This window comes from Orbicella franksi, chromosome 3 (assembly GCF_964199315.1).
Source record: "Orbicella franksi chromosome 3, jaOrbFran1.1, whole genome shotgun sequence".
NCBI lineage: Eukaryota > Metazoa > Cnidaria > Anthozoa > Scleractinia > Merulinidae > Orbicella > Orbicella franksi.
Window position 1 is genome coordinate 23,789,418 of NC_138147.1, and position 23,122 is coordinate 23,812,539.

Consider the following 23,122-nt stretch of genomic DNA (forward strand, 5'->3'; position numbering starts at 1 on the left):
TTTTTATCACAAGTGTGCTATTACTTTCTTACCTTGCTAATTTCATAGCTTGTTTCTTTGTTTAGTTGAAAATAAAAATATTATTCACTAACTGGAATGATAAACTCAGAAAATAAAAGAATAACAATGTGAAATAGCAGGCTTCAAAGTAATTCGCACAGAAAAAATGATGCTGACTTGTTCATTTCATGGCATAAAAGGTAATTGTCGGCATGCGTGTAAACAAACATTCACAGACAACATTTTAAAACACCAGAATACTCGGTGCATCAGTAAAATATTCCTAGCAAACACTCCCTTGAGGTAGAGAGTATTTTCCTGTTTCAAGCGATTTCTTAGAGTCAGAGTAGATCCTGAGATATTGATTTTTCTTGGAACGGATTTTTACAAGTGGTATCATTAAATGGAAGATCAAAAACAATGGGCATGAAAACTTACTAATTACTTGCTAAAGGATATTTTGTTAACAAAAACAATGGATGAAGTTTTTATTTCATTCAAAACATTATAAAAAGGTCATTGACTGAATGAGAAATACACAATTCAATCATTTACAATAAGTGTAGCCATGAGTAATTTTGAGTCAAAATGCCCGGTGTTAGACACGCACCTCAGAGTTTCACTTTTGAGTGTAAGCTCAAAGTTGCTCATGCAGATGAAATTGGAAACCGAGCAGCAGCAAGAGAATTTGAAATCGACGAATCCATGATCCACTACTGGCAAAAGAAAAAAGTTGTCATGACAAAGCTGCCTAAATGCCAACGCACCTGCCGTACTGGCATCGCCAAATTTCCTGCATTGGAAAGAACATTGGAAGAGTGGATCATTAGTCAAAGAGAAAACAGCCAAGCTGTCACCACTGTCATGATCCGTCTAGAGGCCAAAGAACTGGCAAGGCAGATGAATGTCGCTGACTTGTAGGAGGACTGAGCTGGTGTAGCAGATTTATGCACTGAAATCGCCCATCTGTGCGTTCAAAACCAACCGTGGGTCAGAAGCTGCCGGAAAGCTGGGAAGAGAAGGTTACAAACTTTCATCAGTTTGTTTCTCGATGAAAGGAGGAACTCGCCATACAAGCGGATTGTGTTTTCAACATGGACGAAGTGCCTATGTCATTTGATGCTCCATATTCCAGAACAGTTGACACAACTGGAGCTGAAAGTGTTCCTGTATCAACCACTGATCACGAGAAAACAGGCTTCACTGTTGTCCTTGCATGCTCAGAGTCCAGGAAAAAGCTCAAGCCAATGGTCATCTTTGAGAGAAAAACAATGCCGAAAGAAAACGTCCCCAATGGTGTGGTTGTCCACTGCCACAGCAAAGGATGGATGGATAGAGATGGAATGGCTGTGTGGGGTGAGAAAGTTTGGCATCCAAGACCCGTGTCCTTCTTTGACAGAACCTCTCTGCTCGTCTTCGACAGTTTCAGCGCACATATTGACGAAAATGTTCGCAACACTTTCAAAACTGAACACAAAAGAACTACTGCAGTGATTCCTGGAGGCCTTACCAAGAAATTGCAGCCATAAGACATTTCTGTTAATTGGTAATTCAAGAACCATGCTTGTGAGGAGTGGGAGAAGTGGATGTCTGAAGGAATTCACACCTTTACCGAAACTGGAAAGATGAGAAGGGCCACAAGCGGAAGTCTGCAATTGGGTAATTCATGCGTGGAAAGCAGTGAAAGTCACTACAATCACGAATGGCTTCAGAAAAGCAGGAATTACACATGCTCCCGGTGCCAGTGAGGATGATGGGAGTGACGCTTCTGAAATCAGCGATGATGTACAAAGTACAACAACTCTAGATCCTGTCCTCGATGCACGATTAATTGACCTGTTTAACAGTGACACTGAGGATGAAGACTTTGATGGATTTTGAACTGAACTGATAGCGTATGAACTGATAGCATTTGGAATGAACATTATATTAAACATTTAATAACCTTGTGAAGAGGTTTTTGAACAAACAAACCGTCATTTTAGTGTAAATTATTCAAGTATTTAAGTATTTTAAGCAAAGACGTGCATTTCTAGGTGTCGCAAAAAGATTTTGTAAGTCGCTTTAGCTAGTCAAATTAAAAGTATTGTTGTTTATTTCAAAACTGCAGTTGTTTTACCTTTCTTTGTTTGTGCACCACCTCCCACCCCCCATCAAATTGGAAAATTTTACACTTGCCCCAGCTCCCTTTCAACCTATCTAAAATGGCGGACCTCAACGATTGATCAACCAAATAGCATTTCACTGCCTTCTGACAACTGTAAACATAAATGAATTGGATATTTTACCTGATAAATTAAAAAATAAGAAGTTCATGGCTAAGGAGAGTTTTTCCACCTCTGAACTGGCAGCTGAGCGAAAAGTTTATCGATCCTTGGCTTTAAAAAATCTACACTTGTAAGGGCTATACACTGTCATGAGGGCTTATCATCACTCTAACTTTGTGAGTTCATGAATTTTTGTTTTTGGGTGCGGGTTATCTCCCAGTGCGGGTAATCTGTTGAAATTTTTTTTCTTGTTAATGCAAACAACGACCAATGTGGTTAATCTCCCAAGTGGGTAAACAAACGGAAATTACGATAATAAAAGTGTGGTTTTAGGTTTAAAAATTGACAAAAAACCATGGCCAACGCAAAAGTGCAGTGAGGCAGAAAAATTAACATCAAAGAAAAAAAAACTAGTTGAGAGGAAGCAGAAACTGATTAGCACCTAAACCGGATGTATGAGGGTATCTCCTTATATGGCATCACAGGAAATGGTGCTCTTAGCATACGGAAATGTAAGAATTTCTTCGTGTGGGAAATTTCTATGTGAGGATTTCCACAAGCAGCAGACATGGTTGGTCACATGCAGTCTGTTCAAGAAATTGTCGACGCAGTCATCAACTACTTGAGCCACTTGCAGCGACAAGAAAATGCACTTCAAACCACAACATCAAATGCTGACACTGGAAATGAGGTGTCAGTGACTTCTGAACTAAACCAGGCCTTCTGAATACCAAGTGCATCCACAAGCGCGACTGTGCAAGCGATTTTGCCATCAACAGTGGCATCTATAAGGGCTACTTCAAATAACTTTTCAGCAACTTCCAATTATGGAAGGACCGGAAGAGATTAAAAAAGATGAGGGAGATCACAGGCCCACAAAGGGCAATTTCAGCCATACGGCCCCCAGAAAAACCAAAGATCAACATGGGATGTGACTGAACCAAGTTTGTTTTACAAAGATGTCCGTCTTCTCACTTGTCCTGAATGGGAGGTTCCACATGGGGAAGAAAAGGCAGATTTGATTCAGAAAAACCGCTGCGTAGATGCATGGCCAGTGGTTAAAGATTGGAGTGCAGCAACTTTGAGACAGGAGATAAAAAATCTTTTTTTAATGTGCTCTGAAAAACTCAAGTGGTAATAATGTGATGTGAGCTAATTAAGCTAAAGTAGCAAGACTTAAATAACAATATTAACAATAATAATGAAGATTTAAAATAAATGGTGAAGAAATATTTTGCTGCAAACAGAGTGCTTCTTTAAAACATAGGTATTCTAATGCTGTTGCTATGGAAATGTCACATACCACAATCAGAAAGTCTGTGTGTACAATAAATGCTTTTATAAATCATCAGGTAATATTCATTGTTGTTATACAATGCCCAGTTATATGTACATGTACCAGAACATTGACGAACATAAGCTTTCTTTTTAATTTAACACCACACCTGTGCCATCATCATTAATTTTTCTTATGGCTCTCACAAATAAGCTGTGTATTGCACTGTGATAACACACTCCAGACATTTGATAACACTAGAGAAATGTAGAAAACACTTGCCTGCAGCTTGTGCTTTCTATATTTCCCTTGTGTTCTCAAATGCCTGTCGTGTTTTGTCACAGTGTAATACACGGCTTTGACCTTTCATGCATGCTGTTGTTCTAGAAAAACAAGATAATTAATTAAAATACAGTCACGTGCTTATTGTCTCACTGCCAAACTGTGAGCTCCTGGGATGAGCATGGGCTGGAAAGAGAGCAGACTGGAAATGAGAGAGGCTATGTGCATTTGCTCTGTGAAGTAGCGTGAATTTTTCAAGCCTGTGGATTCCTTACGATTGAGGTAAGACAAAACACTTTATCTTCTGATCCTTTATGGTCTCAAAACTGCAAAAAATATTGAAAGTGTCTTCAAAGACCTTTTCTCTAAAGAGAAACTAAGACTGAAAAAGATGTCTATTCCTGACTTGAAGTGTGAGGGATTTTTTACATAATGTTCCTGAACAACACCATGTAGCAGGGGGTAAAAATCCCTCCGAAATGTCACTATTTTGTGACTCTTTTGTTTGTTATAAAGCAATACTGCAAGCCTATTAGATTTGTTTATATTGCTACAAACATGATTAAGACCTCCATGCACTTATGGAACAAGAGCATGCTTTTTTAGTGAAAGATATTTAATTACTTTCCCCTCATATTTTTTCTGTATTTTATGCACACTTACTTCAATTGAGACATCTCAGCCCTATTGAATTTTAATTTGTACTTTTTCAAAGCCCTAGAAATGTTCACCATGCATTTCTATGATTTGAGGGCATAATGAATTATTAATTTGTGTATCACTTTATTTTAACTTTCCATAACTTTGCATCTGCAGATATTATTTATAAACAATGGCTACATCTGGTCCTGTCACATTCTCAACAAGGTTATGATAAACTGGCAAACATTCTTGCTGAAGAAAGTGATTATTCAAGCTCAAGTGAAGACGAAGGCGATAGTGATTCACATGAGGACCAGAATGTTGATATGGTTACCGATTTTGACACTGAGAGTTCTGATGAAGAAGGTGAAGTTGGAGGAAGCTCCAAAACTGGAAAGACATCCCAAAATTTCAGATGGTGTAGGCGGCAACCTGTCGTTTATGACGTGGTATTCAGGGGTGAGCCTTTTCCTCCACCACCACTAAGATAAAACCCCATATCAATACTTCAAGCAGTTTTTTGATGATGACCTAATTGACCTCCTTGCAGATCAAACAAACCTGTACTCAGTACAATCAACAAGACAAGTAAAAACAAACGATATAATCTTCTGACGTTTCGGCGACCTCATGATGCCATTATCAAGGGTAATGAGAATTAAATTAACAAATGCGAGTTCAAGGGTTATAACTAATTTACATAGCGGAGGTGGCTACACAAATACTTTAGCACGGATAGAATCCGTTTACACGTTCAAACTCGGTGTTAATTGTTTGATGTAAAGAATCTCGTCGACAAGGCAATCGAATTTGTTCATGCATTTCTTGAGAACTTTGAAACAGCTGAGGAGGTCCTCAGGGACAGCACCCGCGTGGTCGTTGTCATAGTGCTTGCATACCCAAGTACGCAAGCACTATGACAACGACCACGCGGGAGGACCTCTGCAGCTGTTTCAAAGTTCTCAAGAAATGCATGAACAAATTCGATTGTCTTGTCAACGAGATTCTTTACATCTCTTGAACTCGCATTTGTTAATTTAATTCTCATTTGTACCCTTGATAATGGCGTCATGAGGTCGCCGAAACGTTGGGAGATTATATCGTTTGTTTTTACTTGTCTATGTATTACTAAATCATTGTTAATACAATCAACAAGAACTTAAATTAATGTAGATCATAATGAAATGGAAATGTACCTGGGTATGTAAGTAATGATGTTCATTATAAAATTGCTGCAGATTAGAATATATTGGAGGAGGACAACTAGAATCCCTTCAGTAACAGATATCATGTCGATAAACCGCTTTGAAAATAATTAAACAATTTTTTCACTGCAATGACCGTAGCAAAAATCTGCCAAACATGGACAAGGACTTTGACAAACTATTCAAGGTAAGGCCTGTTCTTGATTCTCTGCATGAAAAATGTCGGAAGTAATACCTCGAGGAAAATCACTGTGTAGATGAGCAGATCATCCCTACAAAAATTTGTACTAGTCTGAAACAGTACCTGCCAAACAAGCCAAATAAGTGGGTATAAAGGTTTGGGCCTGATGTGGTGTAAGTGGCATCCTCTATGATTTTGAGATGTACACTGGAAAAACAAACAAGGCTGTCTGTTGTTTCACATGATCACTCCCAAAAAAGGTCAACCACAAGGTTTTCTTTGATTTTTTCTCTTCAGTACCCCTAATGAACCATTTGAAGAAAGTGGGCTTTAGGCAGTTGCAACAGTCCGTAAACAATCTGTAAGGATTGTTTGAAAGGAGCAGACAGACATTTGCTGGCAGAAAAAGAGCTAAATATGAAAGGTTGCAGGTCCTTTGATTACGTAGTGGAGGCCAACTCAGGGGTCACTGTTCTGTGCTGTTGTGACAATGGTCTAGTTCAACTTCTTTCCAACTATATCGGGAATGACCTGGCTTTACAAGCATGACATTGGTCCAAGAAAGAGGGCGATTGATCAATGGTTGTTGAGTACAACAGCATGGGTGGTGTCGACTTATGTGATATGCTGGTGTCAATGTATTGCATCTGTCACCGCCCAACCAAGTATCATATGCACATGGTATTTTACTGCATTCATGTAGCTGTTGTAAATGGTTGGCTTTTGTATCGGCAACACATGACCCAGAAAAAAGTTCCAGCCAAGAATCATATGCCCCTGTTATCGTTTCAGTCAGAAATTGCTGTAAGCCTTTGAAAGGCTGGTAATATATAGATTTAGCCAAGCCTAAACGCGGGGCTCCTCATTACAATAAGTTAATCATAAATGAGGAAATTAACAAATCATATGTGGTTTAGCGTGGTCTGTACTCTAATCGACAATGATATGCCTCCACAACAAATTTTGATCCCTGTGATGACGCATATTGTCAATGAGAGTACAGTGCACACTAAACCACATTTCTTTTTGTTTTTTACCACAATATCAACATCAAAGGAAATGTTTTTTTCAGACCGCAAGCTGAAAAAGGCGTTGCATGACACATTGACATGAGCAGCGTTGTCTGGACTCTTATCGACAAGAGCAAATTAGCCAATCAGATTGCAAGATTAGTAGCCATTGTGGTAAAAAGAATTTTTCAGTTAAAATCTTAACAAAACAGGGACCATCAAATAAGGCACACTCAATTTTTTCAACATTGTAGAAATTATGTATTTTTTTTAATGTTTTGTGGATGAGAAGACTATAAAAAGTACAAATGACAAGCCAGGGGATAATTCGCCCCCTGCCCCCACCCCTGTAAATAGTTCCTAATGAACTATTGATGGGGAATCAACGAGTCAGTTACAGTTACATTAAACAATTATTGTTTTGCAAAGGCAAAGAACAAGTTTTTCGACTTCTCTCACTTTATACCAGGTAAAGAATTACACAGATGCCTGGAGTCCATGTAAATGATGCCTTCTGACAGCTGTATTGATGTTATAAATCAGTCAATAGTTGTTTATTATGTGAACACACACAAGTTCCGGCGGACCAATAAAAACACTTACACCTCATTTATCCAATGAAAACAATGCATTTTCGATCTGCACGACCTTTAGTATAACATATAAAACAGGCTCTGTTATCAAAGTTAAGTAGTCACATTTGTTAGCAGGTAGCCACCATAGTTTCCAGTCTCAACAGTTGCGGAATGTCTCTGAGACAGTTGTGCAAGCGAACAAATAAACATGTTTCAAAAGCACTGTTTCTTTTCCCTGAAGAATGCAAAACAGGTATCACGTCAACTTGTTTCATCGTCGAGAAAGACCTCGATTTAGTGGAGGGACAGTCTGTCCAGGTTAACTGGGAGGGAAAGAAAGTGCAAGCAGAGATCCTTGCTGTAAGCGGTAAGTGTCAATCATATGTTTTGAAGTCTATATCTTTTAGTTAGGTGATCCTTTCTCGTAAGCACTAGCAATTTGGGTTACAGTTATGATTTTTTTAACACCAAGTCCGTAATTTCACGTCCATGTTACAGATGATGAGAAAGTGTTAGCCGAGAAAGACCTGGAATGGTACAAGAAGAATTTTCCAGCGGCGACAGAACAAATCCGAGAAACCACAGAGCCACCAAGAAAAAAAGGTGCCTGAAATAAGGTAATTAGTTAGGTCGCCTATTTCTTTGGGCTCTCTTAACTTCCTAATCTAAGCTCCGGGGAACTTCTTTTAATGGCGATTGACTGAAATTTAACATTTACTCGTTACACCAATTAAATCTTTGTAACATTGTCACTCGACCCTTACCTTGCATAACTCCAAAATGTTGTGAATTTTGTGATAGATTTTTTGCTCTGTTTTGTACTATTGTTGCTTGACCGCTACCATGTGTAGCTCTGAAGTGTTGTTGTTAATTGCATGAAGGAATTTTTGCTCTGAGCAAAAGGTAATCATTTGATTTTGTTTGACTTAGCCTGCTGAAGTGCAATGTCCCAAGACGGAAGCAAACCCAAGTGACCACCCGTACGAGGAGTTCTTGGTCGGCCAGAAGCAGAGGCAGTACAACTGGCAAAAAGTCTGAGAATCCAAGAGGGCCAAGGTAGCAGAAAGCGCAGCACCTGTGACGGTGACAAGTTCCTCCCTACAAGACGATGTTGTCACTATACTCTGCCAGCAGCTCACTGCCAAGACAGAGGAGTGTCGTCAGCTAATGAATATGGTAGATGCCATGGAAGAAGCGAACACTAAAATTCTCTCCTGCCAGATGCAAATGCAAGAAAACTTTGTTAAGGTAATGCATTAACCTGTGGTCAGGTCCATTCTCTCTCGACACAAAGACACAACACTCCATAGCTAACATCACTATTTTGCAATTGGGAAAATTTAAAATATTAGTTAAATGGACTACTTCAGGATTTAGAAAATCACGGATCGCCAATGACAAATTGAAAATCTGGGCAATTTTCTTTAAACCGTACTATTTACTGTACATGGAGATTTCAGATTGCTATTAAAACACTTATTTGATTAGAAACCACAACTTCGCTAAACATAAATGGAGGCTAATAGACGGCCGTATCGAATTTGAAAAGCTAGCGTTTTGAGTGCTGGCCCTTCTGCCTTGTCCCAACTGAAGGTTTAACACTCAAAACATGTGCTTTTTCATATTCTCTAAGGTCACAAAAAGCTAATTTAAAAGCACTGTGTCCTGAATCTGTCAGCTGACCCAAATTTCCATTAACTCTTGTAGATGATGGAGAAATTTGAAACATCCCTGTCAGGAATGGAACACAAACTGGTGAACAAGATGTCTGCCTTGGAAAACAACGCGAGTGCTGCACTATCAAACATCGAAGGACGCCTGGAGTCACTGGAAGGACAATCCCTGACTCATTTTTCAAGGGTAAGAAATTTTTGTAAGACTGCTGCAAGATTTCGGCCTGAGAGTTTCTAGTGATACAATTCAAACAGAGAGGGTTTTCTCACTTTCACTTAAGCTGCAAAAGCAGGCTGATTTCCAACTTTTTTTACAAATGACTAGAAAAATTAGCGTGACGAGCCCAAAGAGCATCTCTCTACAACGTAACAGGCTAAGAAAATATGGTAATGTTTGATTATCAGCACTGATCATATTTCAGAAAAATTAAGTATGGTCACGCTAATGACCTATCAATGAGAGAAATTGGTGAGCAGACAAATAAAAACAACGTTGCTCTATTTTTTTCTTGCAGCTCGACCTCGATGCCACAGTCACAGATAACGGCTTTGCTGCTGACATCCCAGAGTTAGACAAAAATGAGCCACCTGCAGACATTGGGGGCCTAAGCACCATTGATACTGACACACTGGACAGGCTTTGTGAGGAGGTCCAACCAGTCAGGTTGTGCAACCTACCAGAGTGGCAACTTCTGCGCAGGAAGTTGGCGAGGAACTGATTGGTACGTGTGTGACGCCCACGAAAATAAAAGCAGTCCAGCAGGCCCTGGGACGAGGAAGTGAACGGCACCTCTGTGTGCTGAAGCTCCTGCAGTCTTTTTTCATCAGCAAGAAACTAGTGAACAGCAATACTGATGGTACTTATGGAGAAAAGCGTCTAGACAGCGCCAAACTCAATTCACTTAAAGTGTTAGTTTTCAATAAGTTTCCAGCTGGCACCAGCGAGGATAAGGAGAAAGTATGGAGGTATATTAAGAGAAAAATTAATTCTAAGTGTCGTGCTATCCACAAGGTTACCCCATAAGACTCAGCTGATCGTTTATCGTAATCATTTTTTTAATAAACCGTAGCTTAAAATGCACCTAACCCCAAAATTTTTTTGTTAAAACGAATCTACTTGTTATTTGAAATAGTTCTGCGAAAAAATTTTTGGATTCCATTAAATCCTCGATTTTCTGTGCCATGACAAAATCTCGAAAATAGCTCCAAAACACCGCCATTTTGTTTCACGACCAACTTTGAGGAGAACAGGTCCAGCGGCTCTTGTGATGTCTACCCAAGAAGGTTGGATTTCTCACGTCCTCTCATTTCCTTCAGGATGGTGCAATACACATTCGAAAAGTGCGCAGAAACGCCTTCCAGAGGTGCTATCGGCTTTTGCAGCAATATTCCAGATTTAAAGAAAGATATACTGTACAATTTACAGACAATGATCGGCTAATGGTGCAATAAAGATGTAAACAATGGTTGATTTTGTCAAACCAAAACAAACGAACTGAATCTGTGAGAACCATTGAAGAACTCTCACTGGAATTTGTTCTGCAGACTTTCGAACGCTATTTTCATAAATTTTCTGCTTAAAGCTAACCAGCAATTTGTAGAAATACAACCGACAACCTATATCTTCCAATCCCACAGTATTTATAACATAACAGGCAAAGTTGTGTGATCCCATCATGATCAAGAAGCATTATACTGATGTGTAAATAGATCGCAACTGTACGCCGCTAACCAACACTTATTTCGCTTTCGATTTAGATAAAAGTCGAAGATTAATCCTTTAGAATTACATGATAACAAAATTGTTAGACTCACAGAGTTTTTTGAAGGTTTGGAAATCAGCAGTGCGACAAAGATTCTGTGCAATAGCATCGAAAATATGACCGCATAACATTACCTGCGGACAACTTAGGGAACACATCCTTTTCGCTTATCCGATGAACTTCACTGCAAACTTTGAGAACAATTTACATTGGTTATTTGGAGTTACAACTTAAAACGTGTCACAATGTGAGATCGGTAATTGTATGAAATGTTTCCTTCCGCCTTGCTTCCCGCAGCTTCAAAAATACAGGTCCAAACAATACGATTTTCAATAGATCAAAGCCAATGTTTTGGAGGTCATCAAGTCTCAAAAACTGCAACATGTATGTCGCTCTCATAAACATGAAGCATTCAGCTGAAAGTAAAACACAAACTGGATTTATCAGAACAATCACACCTTGACAAAATACATTCTTGCTAAGGACAAATGTAAACGGGCTATAAACATGTGTGGGAATCTTATGTTTAGTTGACGAAATTACCATCCATCTTTCCTGCTTTTTGTTTGCCTGCTCCTCCACATCGTATCTAGCTTTCCATTCCTAATAATTATACAAGCAGCTCGTCTGCAAAGAAGTCTTCCCCTTTGTCGCTTGAAATATTGTAAATTGCTCTCAAAGCTCTAAGCAGTGAGGTCACAGTTTTCAAACGTGCTCGATCGAAGTTTATTTCAGAGCCTTCCGAATCGAAACTTAACTCTGGCTCCAGTAATGAAAAAGAAATGATTCTGAGACAAAACTTGGACATTTTAGTCCCAAAATACATCGGAACGATTAGTTTTGCGTTCCATTTTCTCAAGCAAATACAGAGAGTTGACTGAGGCGCTATTGTTTTTGGTTCCTGGGTAGACGTCATCGCGTACCATCGCCCCAGACTCCCTAAAACATGGTCGTGAAACATTTCAAGTGCGACTTTGAAAGGGCATAGAAAATCGAGGATTCAACCAAATTCAAAAATTTCTTCGCCCAAATGCTTCAAATAAAGTCTAGATTCATTTTAGCGAAAAAAAATTTGGGGGTTAGGTGCACTTTTAGAATATTTTTGTAACTAGCTAGCTAGCTGTTTATTTATTAGCGATGTCGTCTGTATAGAAAGGAGAATTGTCAGTAGTACAATAAACATTAATTTTGTAATTGACTCTTGCCTGTGCCAATTACTTTACTTCTCACTGCGAGTCTGTAGAAGACGCACATGTAATGGCACTAACTCTCTTCGCGGTTTGCTTGCAGTTAGCTTTTACTTGTTTTTTAGGGCAATGCTATACGTTGCCCTAACAGTAACGAATAAAAACTAACCACAAACAAACCAGGATGAAGCTAACAGCAGGCAAACTGGTGTCATTAGAAACAGAGATGTCTTTTCTTTTCTTTTTTGTTTACGCTTGCCGGTAAGAAGTGACACTTCAAAAAGACAATGCACACCGACTCACCAGCACGTACTGAAAGACAAAACTTTTGCCAGCAAAAAAAGTGACTTAAGTAAAAAGCGCAACATAAAAGACTGTTAAACTTTTTTTCTTTTAATAGAGAACATTTCACTGTTTAAATCACCAAATTGCGCCAAGTAGAAACTGAGATGTCTTTTCTTTTCTTTTTACGCTTGCAGGTAAGAAGTGACACTTCAAAAAGACAATGCACACCGACTCACCAGCACGTACCAAAAGACAAAACTTTTGCCAGCAAAAAAAGTGACTTTAGTAAAAGGCGCAACATAAAAACATTGTTAAACTTTTTTTAATAGAGAACATGTCACTGTTTAAATCACCAAGTTGTGCCAAGTAGAAACAGAGATGTCTTTTCTTTTCTCTTTTTTTTTAAACTTGCCGGTAAGTGACACTCTAAAAAGACAATGCACACTGACTCACCAGCACGTATCGAAAGACAAAACTTTTGCCAGCAAAAAAGTGACTTTAATAAAAGGAGCAACATAAAAACATTGTTGAACTTTTTTTCTTTTCATAGAGAACATTTCACTGTTTAAATCACCAAATTGTGCCAAGTAGAAACAGAGATGTCTTTTCTTTTCTTTTCTTTTTATCATGCTTGCTGGTAAGAAGTGACAGAAATTTCTTTAAAGACTCTTTTTGCCCAGCAATTATTTTGACTCTTTAAAAGATAACAAATGTGACTCGCCGGCGCTTTCATTAAAAAGACTTAACTTCACCGTTTAAACAACAATAAACTCTATTCAAAGTTTGATAAAATATTTTTTCCCTATAAAAAGAGATCAGTTTACTGTTGTATTATAGAACCAAGTTCTCCTGCATACAAATCAAAAAAGAAATAATCATTATTTAACAGTAGATAACACATGTTGGCCATTGACTTTTATAGATTTGGTGGCTCCTAAAAGAGCCATTTTTAGTGACCTGGACTCATCCACTTCGACGAACCAGGGTGCAGTGGTTTCATGGCGCTGGTGCAACCAGATCTTCTGTTCCTGGTTTGCAGAACTGGCGAATTTCGCGGTGCAGATACTGCTTCCATTCCTGAGATAATCCTTGGAGGTTTAGCTTTGCTGGAAGTACTGCGGGTGGTAGGGTGGCAGGGTGTTTCAGCAGCAGAAGAGATCGCTCAGGAGAAGTGCTGTACTCTTTGAAGTAAATTTTGCCAGGTTCCTCTTTTGAAAATCTAAAATGATGGAACTTTTTTATGCTGGGAAGCTTGACAAGTACTGTCCTAGGAACGCCGACCAATGGTACACTGGCACAATAACTTTTCCATCGTGTGTCCTAACAAGTTGCACCCTGTTTACTCCTGCAGTGCTGGAAGACTCAAACATCTCGGCAAATTCGTAAAGAGAAGAAATGTCAGTAACTTTGTACAAATACAGCAAGTACAGAGGGCTGACTGAGGCGCCATTGTGTTTGGTTCCTTGGTAGACGTCATCAGCAACCGCCACTCCAGACTCCCTGAAACACGGTCGTGTAACACTTCGGGCGTGACTTTGAAAGGGCATAGAAAATTGACGATTCAACCAAATTCAAAACTTTTTTTGCTCAAATGCTTCAAATAACAAGTGGATTTGTTTTAGTGAAAAAAATTTTGGGGGTTAGGTGCACTTTAATGTCAAAAAAGAAAAACACAACAAAAGTGGCTAAAAAGGCCTCAATTACCATCTCAAAGTGATGAACAGCGAGGCAAACCTCCACATGCTTGACCAAAAGTGAAGCCACACAATTAACTGATCATCAAAAGGATGATAAATACAAATAGCTTTCTAGATGTTTTGGTGTGTAGTATCCCTGTATATTTTTACGAGTTGTACCATATTCTGACCAGCCTGTAGGATGAGTCAAAATACAAACAATGAGTCAAGATATAAAGCCATACTACACTCTAACTTAAAACATCTAATAAGAATTTATTATCCAACTGCTGTAGTAAATAAATTAATCAATGAAAAGAGGGAGACTGACAGTTTTGTGTATGCGCACCGACCTGTTAGGCAAACAGGTTTTCTACTTTACAAGTAACTGTACAATATTGCTGTGTGATTTGTACTGTTGTTTGGATGGTATTTCCTGCAGTTGGTTGATAAATGTATCTATTGTCTGAGGTAGCTGAGGACATAATTATCAAGCATCCAACACGTTGATTTTGTCTGCAACATACATCTACCAGATTTAATGTCAAGTTTGCCCTTCCCTGTTTCTTCAGAAGAATTATTTGCATTAAGACCAAGACACACCAAATCACAGCACTCTGAATTGAATTGACGGATTACTCAAAGAGCAGAGGTTTTTACACTCTTTGAAGACTTTTTCGCCAACAAGCTCGTCTATGTGAGTTCTGGAACTGGGACACTGAAAAGCGGTCTCTGACATGCTCTTCAAAGTTCCTCTTGCCAGGGTTTTCCCAAGGCTGTGCATGTCATTGAGAAGGGCCCTTTTTCTCTCAGTTCTGATATGTAACAGACACCTAAGTGTATAAAAAAACGCCAGCAAATTTAAAACATGCAAAAGCAATGGAGCAGTAAATACAGTTATATTAAACGATACATCCTTTGCCACAATAAGAGCAGTGCCAAACAATGTTATCTAAACTGAAGCAAACAATGACAGTTTTAGACAGGGAGAAGGGGGTGCAATAATATATGCATGGACTGTTAAACTTTTAAATAGACAACAGAGATTTCATTCAAACACGATAGCTTCTTTTTCATTTTAAATCAAATCTGAAATCCCTGCAAGTTTTTATTCATCCAAACCATCTGCTCTTGTGAGTCTACCCCAGACAACAGACAAATAAGTTTTCATGTGTGTGGTGGCTTTACTGTGCGTGTTTATAGTTTTTGATGCAAAGCTTGGTTTTATTAACATCATGCGGAACACCGAGGAAACACCTTCCTTCAATATTCAATTTTGCCACAAAAGTTTTGTTTTTGGCAATTTCTACTTGCAAATCAACTTGATTTTGCATGGTGGTTATTTTGTATAGCAACTTTTGATAATTTCCAAACTTTAGGGCTGGAGTTAAACCATGTTCGTAGATAGATACCAGTCTTACTACAACCATGTGTTTACCCAGCATGTCACACAATTATGTTTACTTTGTTATTGGTTCACAAAACTGGGAAGAGGGACTGGTAACCTAATAATCCCTTTCTTACTACAAGAAAAAGAGTTCTTACCCCCACTTTACACACAGGGAAGTCTTCGTTTTGAAAATCCTGATTTATAGACGTCGCCATGGTAGTAGCAGTACTACTAGCAACATTCAATGATGCTACCGAGAGTGGTAGAACCGGTGTTTGGTGTAAAGGAAAAGCTCCAGTTTGCCGAAGAAATCTTGAGGCAGGCTGAAAAAGCAACGCTGGTCTGAGGTTCCTTATAGCTCTCCCCAGGTGTAATGACGACAATCTTGTCATTGGTCTCGGCATTGGACGCGAAGCTTTCGCTGAACTATTTCCATTCACTGGAACATCACTGGGTAATTCCCGCTTCCACTGCACATTCTAGCCTTGCACATTTTTGAATTTTGTGTAAGGTCAGTTTTTAAACTTTTCAATGTGGCTTTCAACTGGAAATATTTGTTGGCTGATTTGTAACAATTATTGTTGCAAAATTACCTTCTGGGTCCAGGGTCTCACTAGCAACAATTTCTTGAAGGTTTGAGACAAGTTCCTTTTTACGTTTTACCCTTTTCCTTGGATCATCCAGAAAACTTCCACATACAACACATTTTTGACAGGAACAAAAGGAGGCAAAGGTTTTGCTTAACTATTTCCATTCACTGGAACATCACTGGGTAATTCCCGCTTCCACCGCACACTCTGGCCTTGCACATTTTTGAATTCTGTGTAAGGTCGGTTTTTAAACTTTTCAATGTGGCTTTCAACTAGAAATATTTGTGGACTGATTTGTAACAATTATTGTTGCAAAGATACCTTCTGGGTCCAGGGTCTCGCTAGCAATGATTTCTTGAAGGTTTGAGACAAGTTCCTTTTTAAGTTTTACCCTTTTCCTTGGATCGTCCAGAAAACTTCCACATACAACACATTTTTGACAGGAAGAAAAGGAGGACTGAATAGGTTTTTTCGGAGTCACAACCTCAGCCATTTTTTTCCCACGCTGCTTGAGTCAAATTTCGACATTTTCATTTGCATAAAAAGCAGATGTGACGTCATGGACAAGCAATGCGGACCAGTGATCCAGCCATTAGTTGGGAGGAGGATAAACAACCAGACTTCAAAAACAGCTGGAAATCGAGCCTACCAAATGACTGACAGCATTCATTTCATTCCTCCTCCGAATGACATTAAAACATTTTTAGGACATTGCATTGATGCGTCCAAGGACCACCAGTTGATAGATCTTGTAGCTTTTAAGATTTTGATGCAAGAATCATCGATTTGTTGCAGCAAGTGTTTATTAGTGTAATAACTTCCTATTTTTCAACCCACGAAGGAATCCCTGTTTACAGATCGATTGAAAAACCATCTTCGACCTCAGTGCCGCATTACGCCATGTTGTCGCACAAAAATTTACGTCTTTCTAGTTCCCCATAAAACCTTCCAAACATTCACCCAGAAGTCTTTGGGACAAAAACAATACTTAGCAGGGGAGGTAGGAGAAAAATGTTTAATCCAACTTTAATGAATAAATTAATCAGAATTGAGTGAGTGAGTGCCATTGGACTGCCTTCTTAGCTCATGGAAGACTACGTCATCCATGAGCAAAAAGAAAAAATTGGCTCAAATGCTGTTGAATGCATGGAGAAGTTGTCAGAAAGAGACCCAACCAAAGATCTCCTCGAGTTCTATCGCAAAGAGAACAAAAAGGCCAGAAGACACGAGCTTCAATTCATGCAAATGATTATGTCATCACTGCAACCAGCAGAATCTGTTCAGTCTTCTACTGAAGGAAGCTACCAGCCATATGGTGACATTTCTGTCCCACCCCAGCATGCTTATGGATATATGGAAAGTGGGGATATGCATCAGGTGCAAGGTAGAACTGCATCAAGTATGGCAAGTAATAATTCCCAAACATTCTTCAGACACTGAATTTCAATTATTGATTGGATATTTTTTCCAGAATGTTTGCAGTGTTGTGATCAGGAAATATTTCCAAATAAAGGATTTCGTGCAAAAAGGGCATATATCACTCTTTGGGCTGATTTTCATTTTTTTCAGGATCAAACTAATTTTTGGCAGTCTGACTCATTTTGACATGAAAAGCATTGTTCCGTAATTGTTTTTGGAGAAATAACGTATGCAAAAAAACTCAGTTTTCCAAGGCCATTGTTTGGAGATCTTTTGTTGAACGATAAACAAAAAGAACTTTTGTTTTGCTAAACAATGAAGTCACCGAAGCATGGCATTTGCCACTAGTTGTTCTAACCAATAAAAGTTCTACCTTGTCATCAGTCCGAGTCACTACAGAGTTACATGAGAAGCATGCGCATGCTTATCTGGTCATTGCAGTGTTTGCTATCTGGTCAGTCAACACGCATGCTTTCTGCACTGAACAGACTTAGTTTTTCGCTACAATAACCGATATATACTACAGCCTACTTTGAAGGTGTAACTCTGAGCAGGTCTTGTGATACCTATTCGGCAGGGATCGCCGTACGTGAGTAGAATTTTGAACGTTTTCGATTGCACGTTTTGCCTAACAATTTTTCCTGCCAGACTCAGCACTTCACAATGACGAGCGCAAATGTTGATATAGTGCAGGCTCCTGAGGGTCCAACCGGCACAAATGCTGACCCACTGGGTTGTGAAGAAAACATTGAGTCCACGAGAAAAACTCCTCAAGCCAAAGCCCACCGGGTGCAGACGGCCAATGCCGAAAACGGCGTTGTTTCTGCCTCCTCAGAGGACTCTTCTGAAAATGATAACTATGAGCCCAGACGCAAATCGAGCAGAGGATGACTCACTTAGTGTGCATGCCACAGATGATGATGTGGCACAACTGCTGGCAGAACCATTGGTTCAAGGCAAAGTCACCCACAAACTGAATGATAATGTGAGCGAGGACGAGGTACTAAAAGAACTCGTAGCCGCCCTGCAAGACGAGGATAAAAAAGGCCCAAAAGTCCAAGAACAACTGGCCGACATTGCTATGAAGCGATGAGGAAATAAGCTTACCTCAGAAAAAATAACTAGTATTCTGGGAAAACACCTGCAGCCTAAAAACTGCAGAGACATCGCCATTGCACGGGTAAACCCCGAAATCTGGGCACCTTTGAATGCCGCTAAGAGAAAGTCAGATTTACACTTGGCCAACATGCAGCAGGCTTTGCAAAAGGCTACCTTTGCAAGTTACAACTTGCAATAAGCTTTTGGTGGCAAAAGCCCACATTGACACAAAAGAAATGCTAACTGATAGCATTGATGCTATCGCTTTAGTCGGACATGTGGTTTCCGAGCTTTCTTCGCTCAGGCGCGAACAGCTTAGGCCATCGTTGAAGCAAGAATATCACACTATTTGTTCCAACAACGTCCCCACTTCATCAAAACTATTGTTTGGTTACGGATCTTGCCAAGCAAATTCACGACACTAAGGAGAATAGCTGCACCGGCCATACAGTTGGCGTTACAAAGCACGACCACAACAAAAACTACTGGCGCCATGGCTCTTATCAAACTAGCTGGCATGATAAAAGCAGCAAGGGCAGTTGACGACAGCCTTTTTTGGGGAAAGGCTACCGCTCAACTGCACGGAAAAAACTGTACAACAGCCCAAAGAACAAGATCGAGAAGAAATAATTTCCTCACTGGAAAAACTGAAATTGGCGGTAAGTGATTTTCCGCAATTCACTAATTCATTTCTAAGAGAGTATCTACAATATTGTTGTGATACCTTTGCGGCCGGATGCATCGCACATTCTTTACCAGCCTGGCATAAAATCACATCAGATAATGAAATTCTTTCCACTGTTGTGGGGATGAAAATTGATTTTAATGCCGCACCCTGTCAAAAATATCTTCCCACTTGCACACGGTCTGCCACTGAAATGACCATTATCGATCTCCAGGTTCAAAAACTCCGGTCCAAACATGTGATTGAGCCAACCGGGCATTGTCACGAGGAAATTATTTCCAATGTATTCGTAAGGGGGAAGAAAGATGGCAGCCACAGGATGATTCTTAACCTTAAAAACCTCAACCAATATGCAAACAAAATCCACTTTAAGACGGACACACTCAACACCATCACTAAACTTCTAGAACAGGATTGTTTTATGGCGTCCATTGATCTAAAAGACGCATATTATTCCATACCAATAGCCACATCAGAAAGGAAATACTTAAAATTCTCTTGGAAGGGAAAACTTTATCAGTTTACATGTTTGCCAAATGGTCTTTCATGTAGGCCTAGAAAATTCACTAAACTTTTGAAACCAGCATTATCCCACCAACATTTACGGGGCCATATATCTAGTGGTTATATTGACGACTTGTACTTGCAAGAGAAAACGTACAAGGACTGTGTACACAACGTTTTAGACACACTTATTCAGATTGATTCCCTTGGCCTCATAACACACACGGAGAAGTCAGTCTTTAACTCCTCCCAACAGCTCGTAATCTTGGGTTTTGTACTTAATTTGGTCACTATGACGATCGTGCGAACTGAGGAAAAAGCCTTCGCACTCCAACTCATGTGTAAAGCGCTTCTACACACTGCTTCTCCAACCATACGAGAAGTTGCTTGTGTTCTCGGGAAGATAGTTCCCTCTTTTCCTGGGGTTATGTATGGAAACCTACACTACCGCCACACCGAGCAGGAAAAAATTTGTGCCTTGCACAACAATCAATGGAATTTCGACAGGTGCATGTCTTTGTCACCAAGGGTGAAATCCGAGCGTGAGTGATGGGTAGAAAATGTGATGACAGGTAAGAATTTCTTGACTCGCGATGGACCAATGTGTACGCTCACCACAGATGCCTCTAACGAAGGCTGGGGAGTGGTATACAGTAATCAGTCAACAGGAGGCATCTGGCCCTCTGATGAAAAGAGTCATCACATTAATTACCTTGAACTTCTAGCTGTGTTTCTAGGACTTAAAGTATTCTGTAGATCGCACAGCGATACGCATATTAGACTTCAGATATATAACACTACGACAGTTGCAGTAATTAACCACATGGGAACTAGCCATTCTGAACAACTGGACACATTAACCAATAAAATTTGGGCCTGGTGCATTTCACGCAATGTTTGGGTCAGCGCAGCACATATTGCAGGGAAATCTAATGTTGAGGCTGACCACGAATCGAGACAACATCAAACTGCTACTGAATGGATGCTAAACAAAGCATTACTGTCGCAAGCTCTTGAGAGTTTGCAATTCACACCGGAAATTGATTTGTTTGCCTCTCGACTTAACTGTCAATTCCTGCAATATGTGGCGTACAGACCTGACCCCGGGGCTATGGCCATTGATGCATTCTCCTTGATTTTGACTGGGCTAAAATTTTATGCTTTTCCTCCCTTTAGTGTCATACTCGCCCTTCTAAAGAAGATCCAGGAGGACAAAGCCGAAGGAGTGTATGTGCTGCCAAACTGGCCAACGCAACTGTGGTTTCCAAAAGCAATGCAAATGATCACACGCTTGCCTGTCGAGTTAAAAGCATGGGAGACACTGATGTCCCTTCCAAACCAACCGGAACAGATTCACCCTCTACACAAAAGGCTGAATCTCCTAGTATGCCTCTTATCCGCAAAAAGCTGAACAATAAAAAATTGCCCACAGTAGCTAAGGACATTATATTATGGCCTCTTGGTGGTCAGGTACCGGAAAACAATATCACTCTTATCTAGGAAGGTGGGAGAAATTCTGTGCTCAGAAAGCAATTCCGGAGGAAGATGCGAGTGTTGAACATGGAATAGATTTCTTAGCATCTCTTTATGAGGAAGGCCTGGGATATAGCACCATTAATACCGCTAGGTCAGCATTATCCTTGGTACTTACACTCCCGGGAAACGTGACGTTTGGGAATCATCCTCTCGTATCTCGATTTCTAAAAGGCGTCTTCGAGTTAAAACCCTCACTACCTAGATACAACCACATTTGGGACGTTAGCGTAGTCTTAGAACATCTAAAGACTCTAAAGCCTGTAGATAGCTTAGACCTCAAAGTTCTTACACTTAAGCTGACCATGTTGCTGTGTCTACTTACTGGCCAAAGGTGCCAAACTTTATCTAAATTAGACATAAAACTGATGCAGAAACTACCAGGAAAATATGTTTTCACTATTGGCGAAAAGCTTAAGACAACTAAGCCTGGGAAACACTTGGAACCAATTGAGTTGAGACCTTTTGAGCCTGATATCAACCTCTGTGTTGTCACACACCTCGATCAGTACCTTGCCAAAACTGAAAGCCTCAGAGGCTCTACCTTACAGCTACTCCTGAGTTATGTCAAGCCCCACAAAGCTATCTCAAATACTACCATAGGTAAGTGGTCCAAGTCTGTGCTCAAAGATGCAGGGATTGATGTCACAAAGTTCACCAGCCATAGTGGATGATCCACCTCGACTTCTTATGCCGCGCAAACCAGCCTCACATTGAAAGAAATCCTCAAACCTGGCGGATGGTCAAACGCTCAGACTATCACTAAACATTACAATATGCCAATTGTAAGGAACTTTGGCACGAGTGTGCTTGAACATTTTCGAAACAATTCACGCTGACTGTGTGCAAGTCATTTGTATATTCTATTTTATTTTACATTTTAATTCACGTAATATTATACTCTTTGGCCACCCGAGTGGCAGTCTGCAACCTTTGTTTGGGAAATATATCAGACCCTTTATACAGATCATTGCATTCTATCGTCTGCCCTACATTGCTACCTTGTTTGGGTGCGTTTCCAGGTCTTTCAAATCTGATGTAACTCCGTAGTGACTCGGACTGATGACGAGGTAGAATTTGAAAATTAAACAAGACTTACCAAGTCGATGTTTGATTGGAATTCTTTCTCGTCATCAGTTAGGAATGAAGGAGTTACATGCCCGACCTGTAAGTTGGTTTCTTCCCTCCCTTTCCTTCGTTCCTGCTTTTCTCCTGGAAACACTCCCTCTTTAAAGACTGACCAGATAAGCATGCGCATGCTTCTCATGTAGCTCCTTGGTTTCTGACTGATGACAAGGATGAATTCTAATCAAACATCGACTTGGTAAGTCTCGTTTAATTTTCAAATTTTATTGTCCATATAATTGCCCTAATCTCTTACTGTTGCTTTGTTAGTGCTAGGGAATTAGGTGCTGAACGGGTTGCATTTGAGTTTGTTTTGTCATGATAATGGTTTGATGCGAAGTCGGCTGATTTTTTTTCCCAGTCTATTTCTCTGCTTTCAAAAATCAAAACATCTATAAAAAAACATTGTTGCCACGCTATGCAAATATCCCTTTGTTTTTGTTCCATTGTGTGCACATAGGTGTTTTCCCGCTATTTAAATAAATATGCATTAGTGTCGTTGTAGATTTCCTTTTTAAACTCGTGGATACACGAAGCGTAGAAACGGGTTTCTTGCGGGGACTCCGATATGCAAATGTGTCACTCACTCACTCACTCAGTGTAGACACTGTTTGTAATTACTCGGCCCGAACGCAGGTGGTGTACGCACTATGCTCGCGTTGCATTGTGGTCGTTCACTTAAAATATTATCATTTGCTCCTTGACGCGGTCGAGTGCACGTCTCTTAATACTGAATGCGTAATGGAGATTCACGGT

At 39.9% G+C, this 23,122-nt stretch overlaps 2 protein-coding genes and 1 pseudogene across 6 annotated transcripts in view; 2 read left to right on the top strand and 1 right to left on the bottom strand.

Moving 5' to 3' along the window:
* Positions 1-23,122, bottom strand: part of LOC145482706 (uncharacterized) — a 162,925-nt gene that overhangs the window by 32,195 nt on the left and 107,608 nt on the right. The window lies entirely within an intron of this gene.
* On the top strand, positions 7,845-13,094 carry LOC145481715 (uncharacterized). Of its 3 annotated transcripts, none has more exons than XM_081460241.1 (4): positions 7,845-8,686; positions 9,146-9,298; positions 9,627-9,841; positions 12,331-13,094. In XM_081460241.1, the coding sequence occupies exons 1-3, from the start codon at positions 8,606-8,608 to the stop codon at positions 9,828-9,830; spliced, it is 438 nt and encodes a 145-aa protein (XP_081316367.1). In that variant the 5' UTR covers positions 7,845-8,605; the 3' UTR covers positions 9,831-9,841; positions 12,331-13,094. The 3 variants fall into 3 exon arrangements, with proteins under 3 accessions (XP_081316367.1, XP_081316366.1, XP_081316365.1); XM_081460240.1 differs by lacking the exon at positions 12,331-13,094 and having other exon boundaries at positions 7,845-8,055; positions 8,369-8,686; positions 9,627-10,533; XM_081460239.1 differs by lacking the exon at positions 12,331-13,094 and having other exon boundaries at positions 9,627-10,533.
* On the top strand, positions 16,671-19,484 carry LOC145482703 (uncharacterized; annotated as a pseudogene).

Bases quoted from the DNA above. Each gene is read 5' to 3' on its own strand.
- LOC145481715 (XM_081460241.1), top strand. From the start codon at position 8,606: ATGAATATGGTAGATGCCATGGAAGAAGCGAACACTAAAATTCTCTCC. The intron at 8,687-9,145 runs GTAATGCATTAA...TAACTCTTGTAG, and splicing joins TGCAAGAAAACTTTGTTAAG to ATGATGGAGAAATTTGAAAC. The intron at 9,299-9,626 runs GTAAGAAATTTT...TTTTTCTTGCAG, and splicing joins CCCTGACTCATTTTTCAAGG to CTCGACCTCGATGCCACAGT.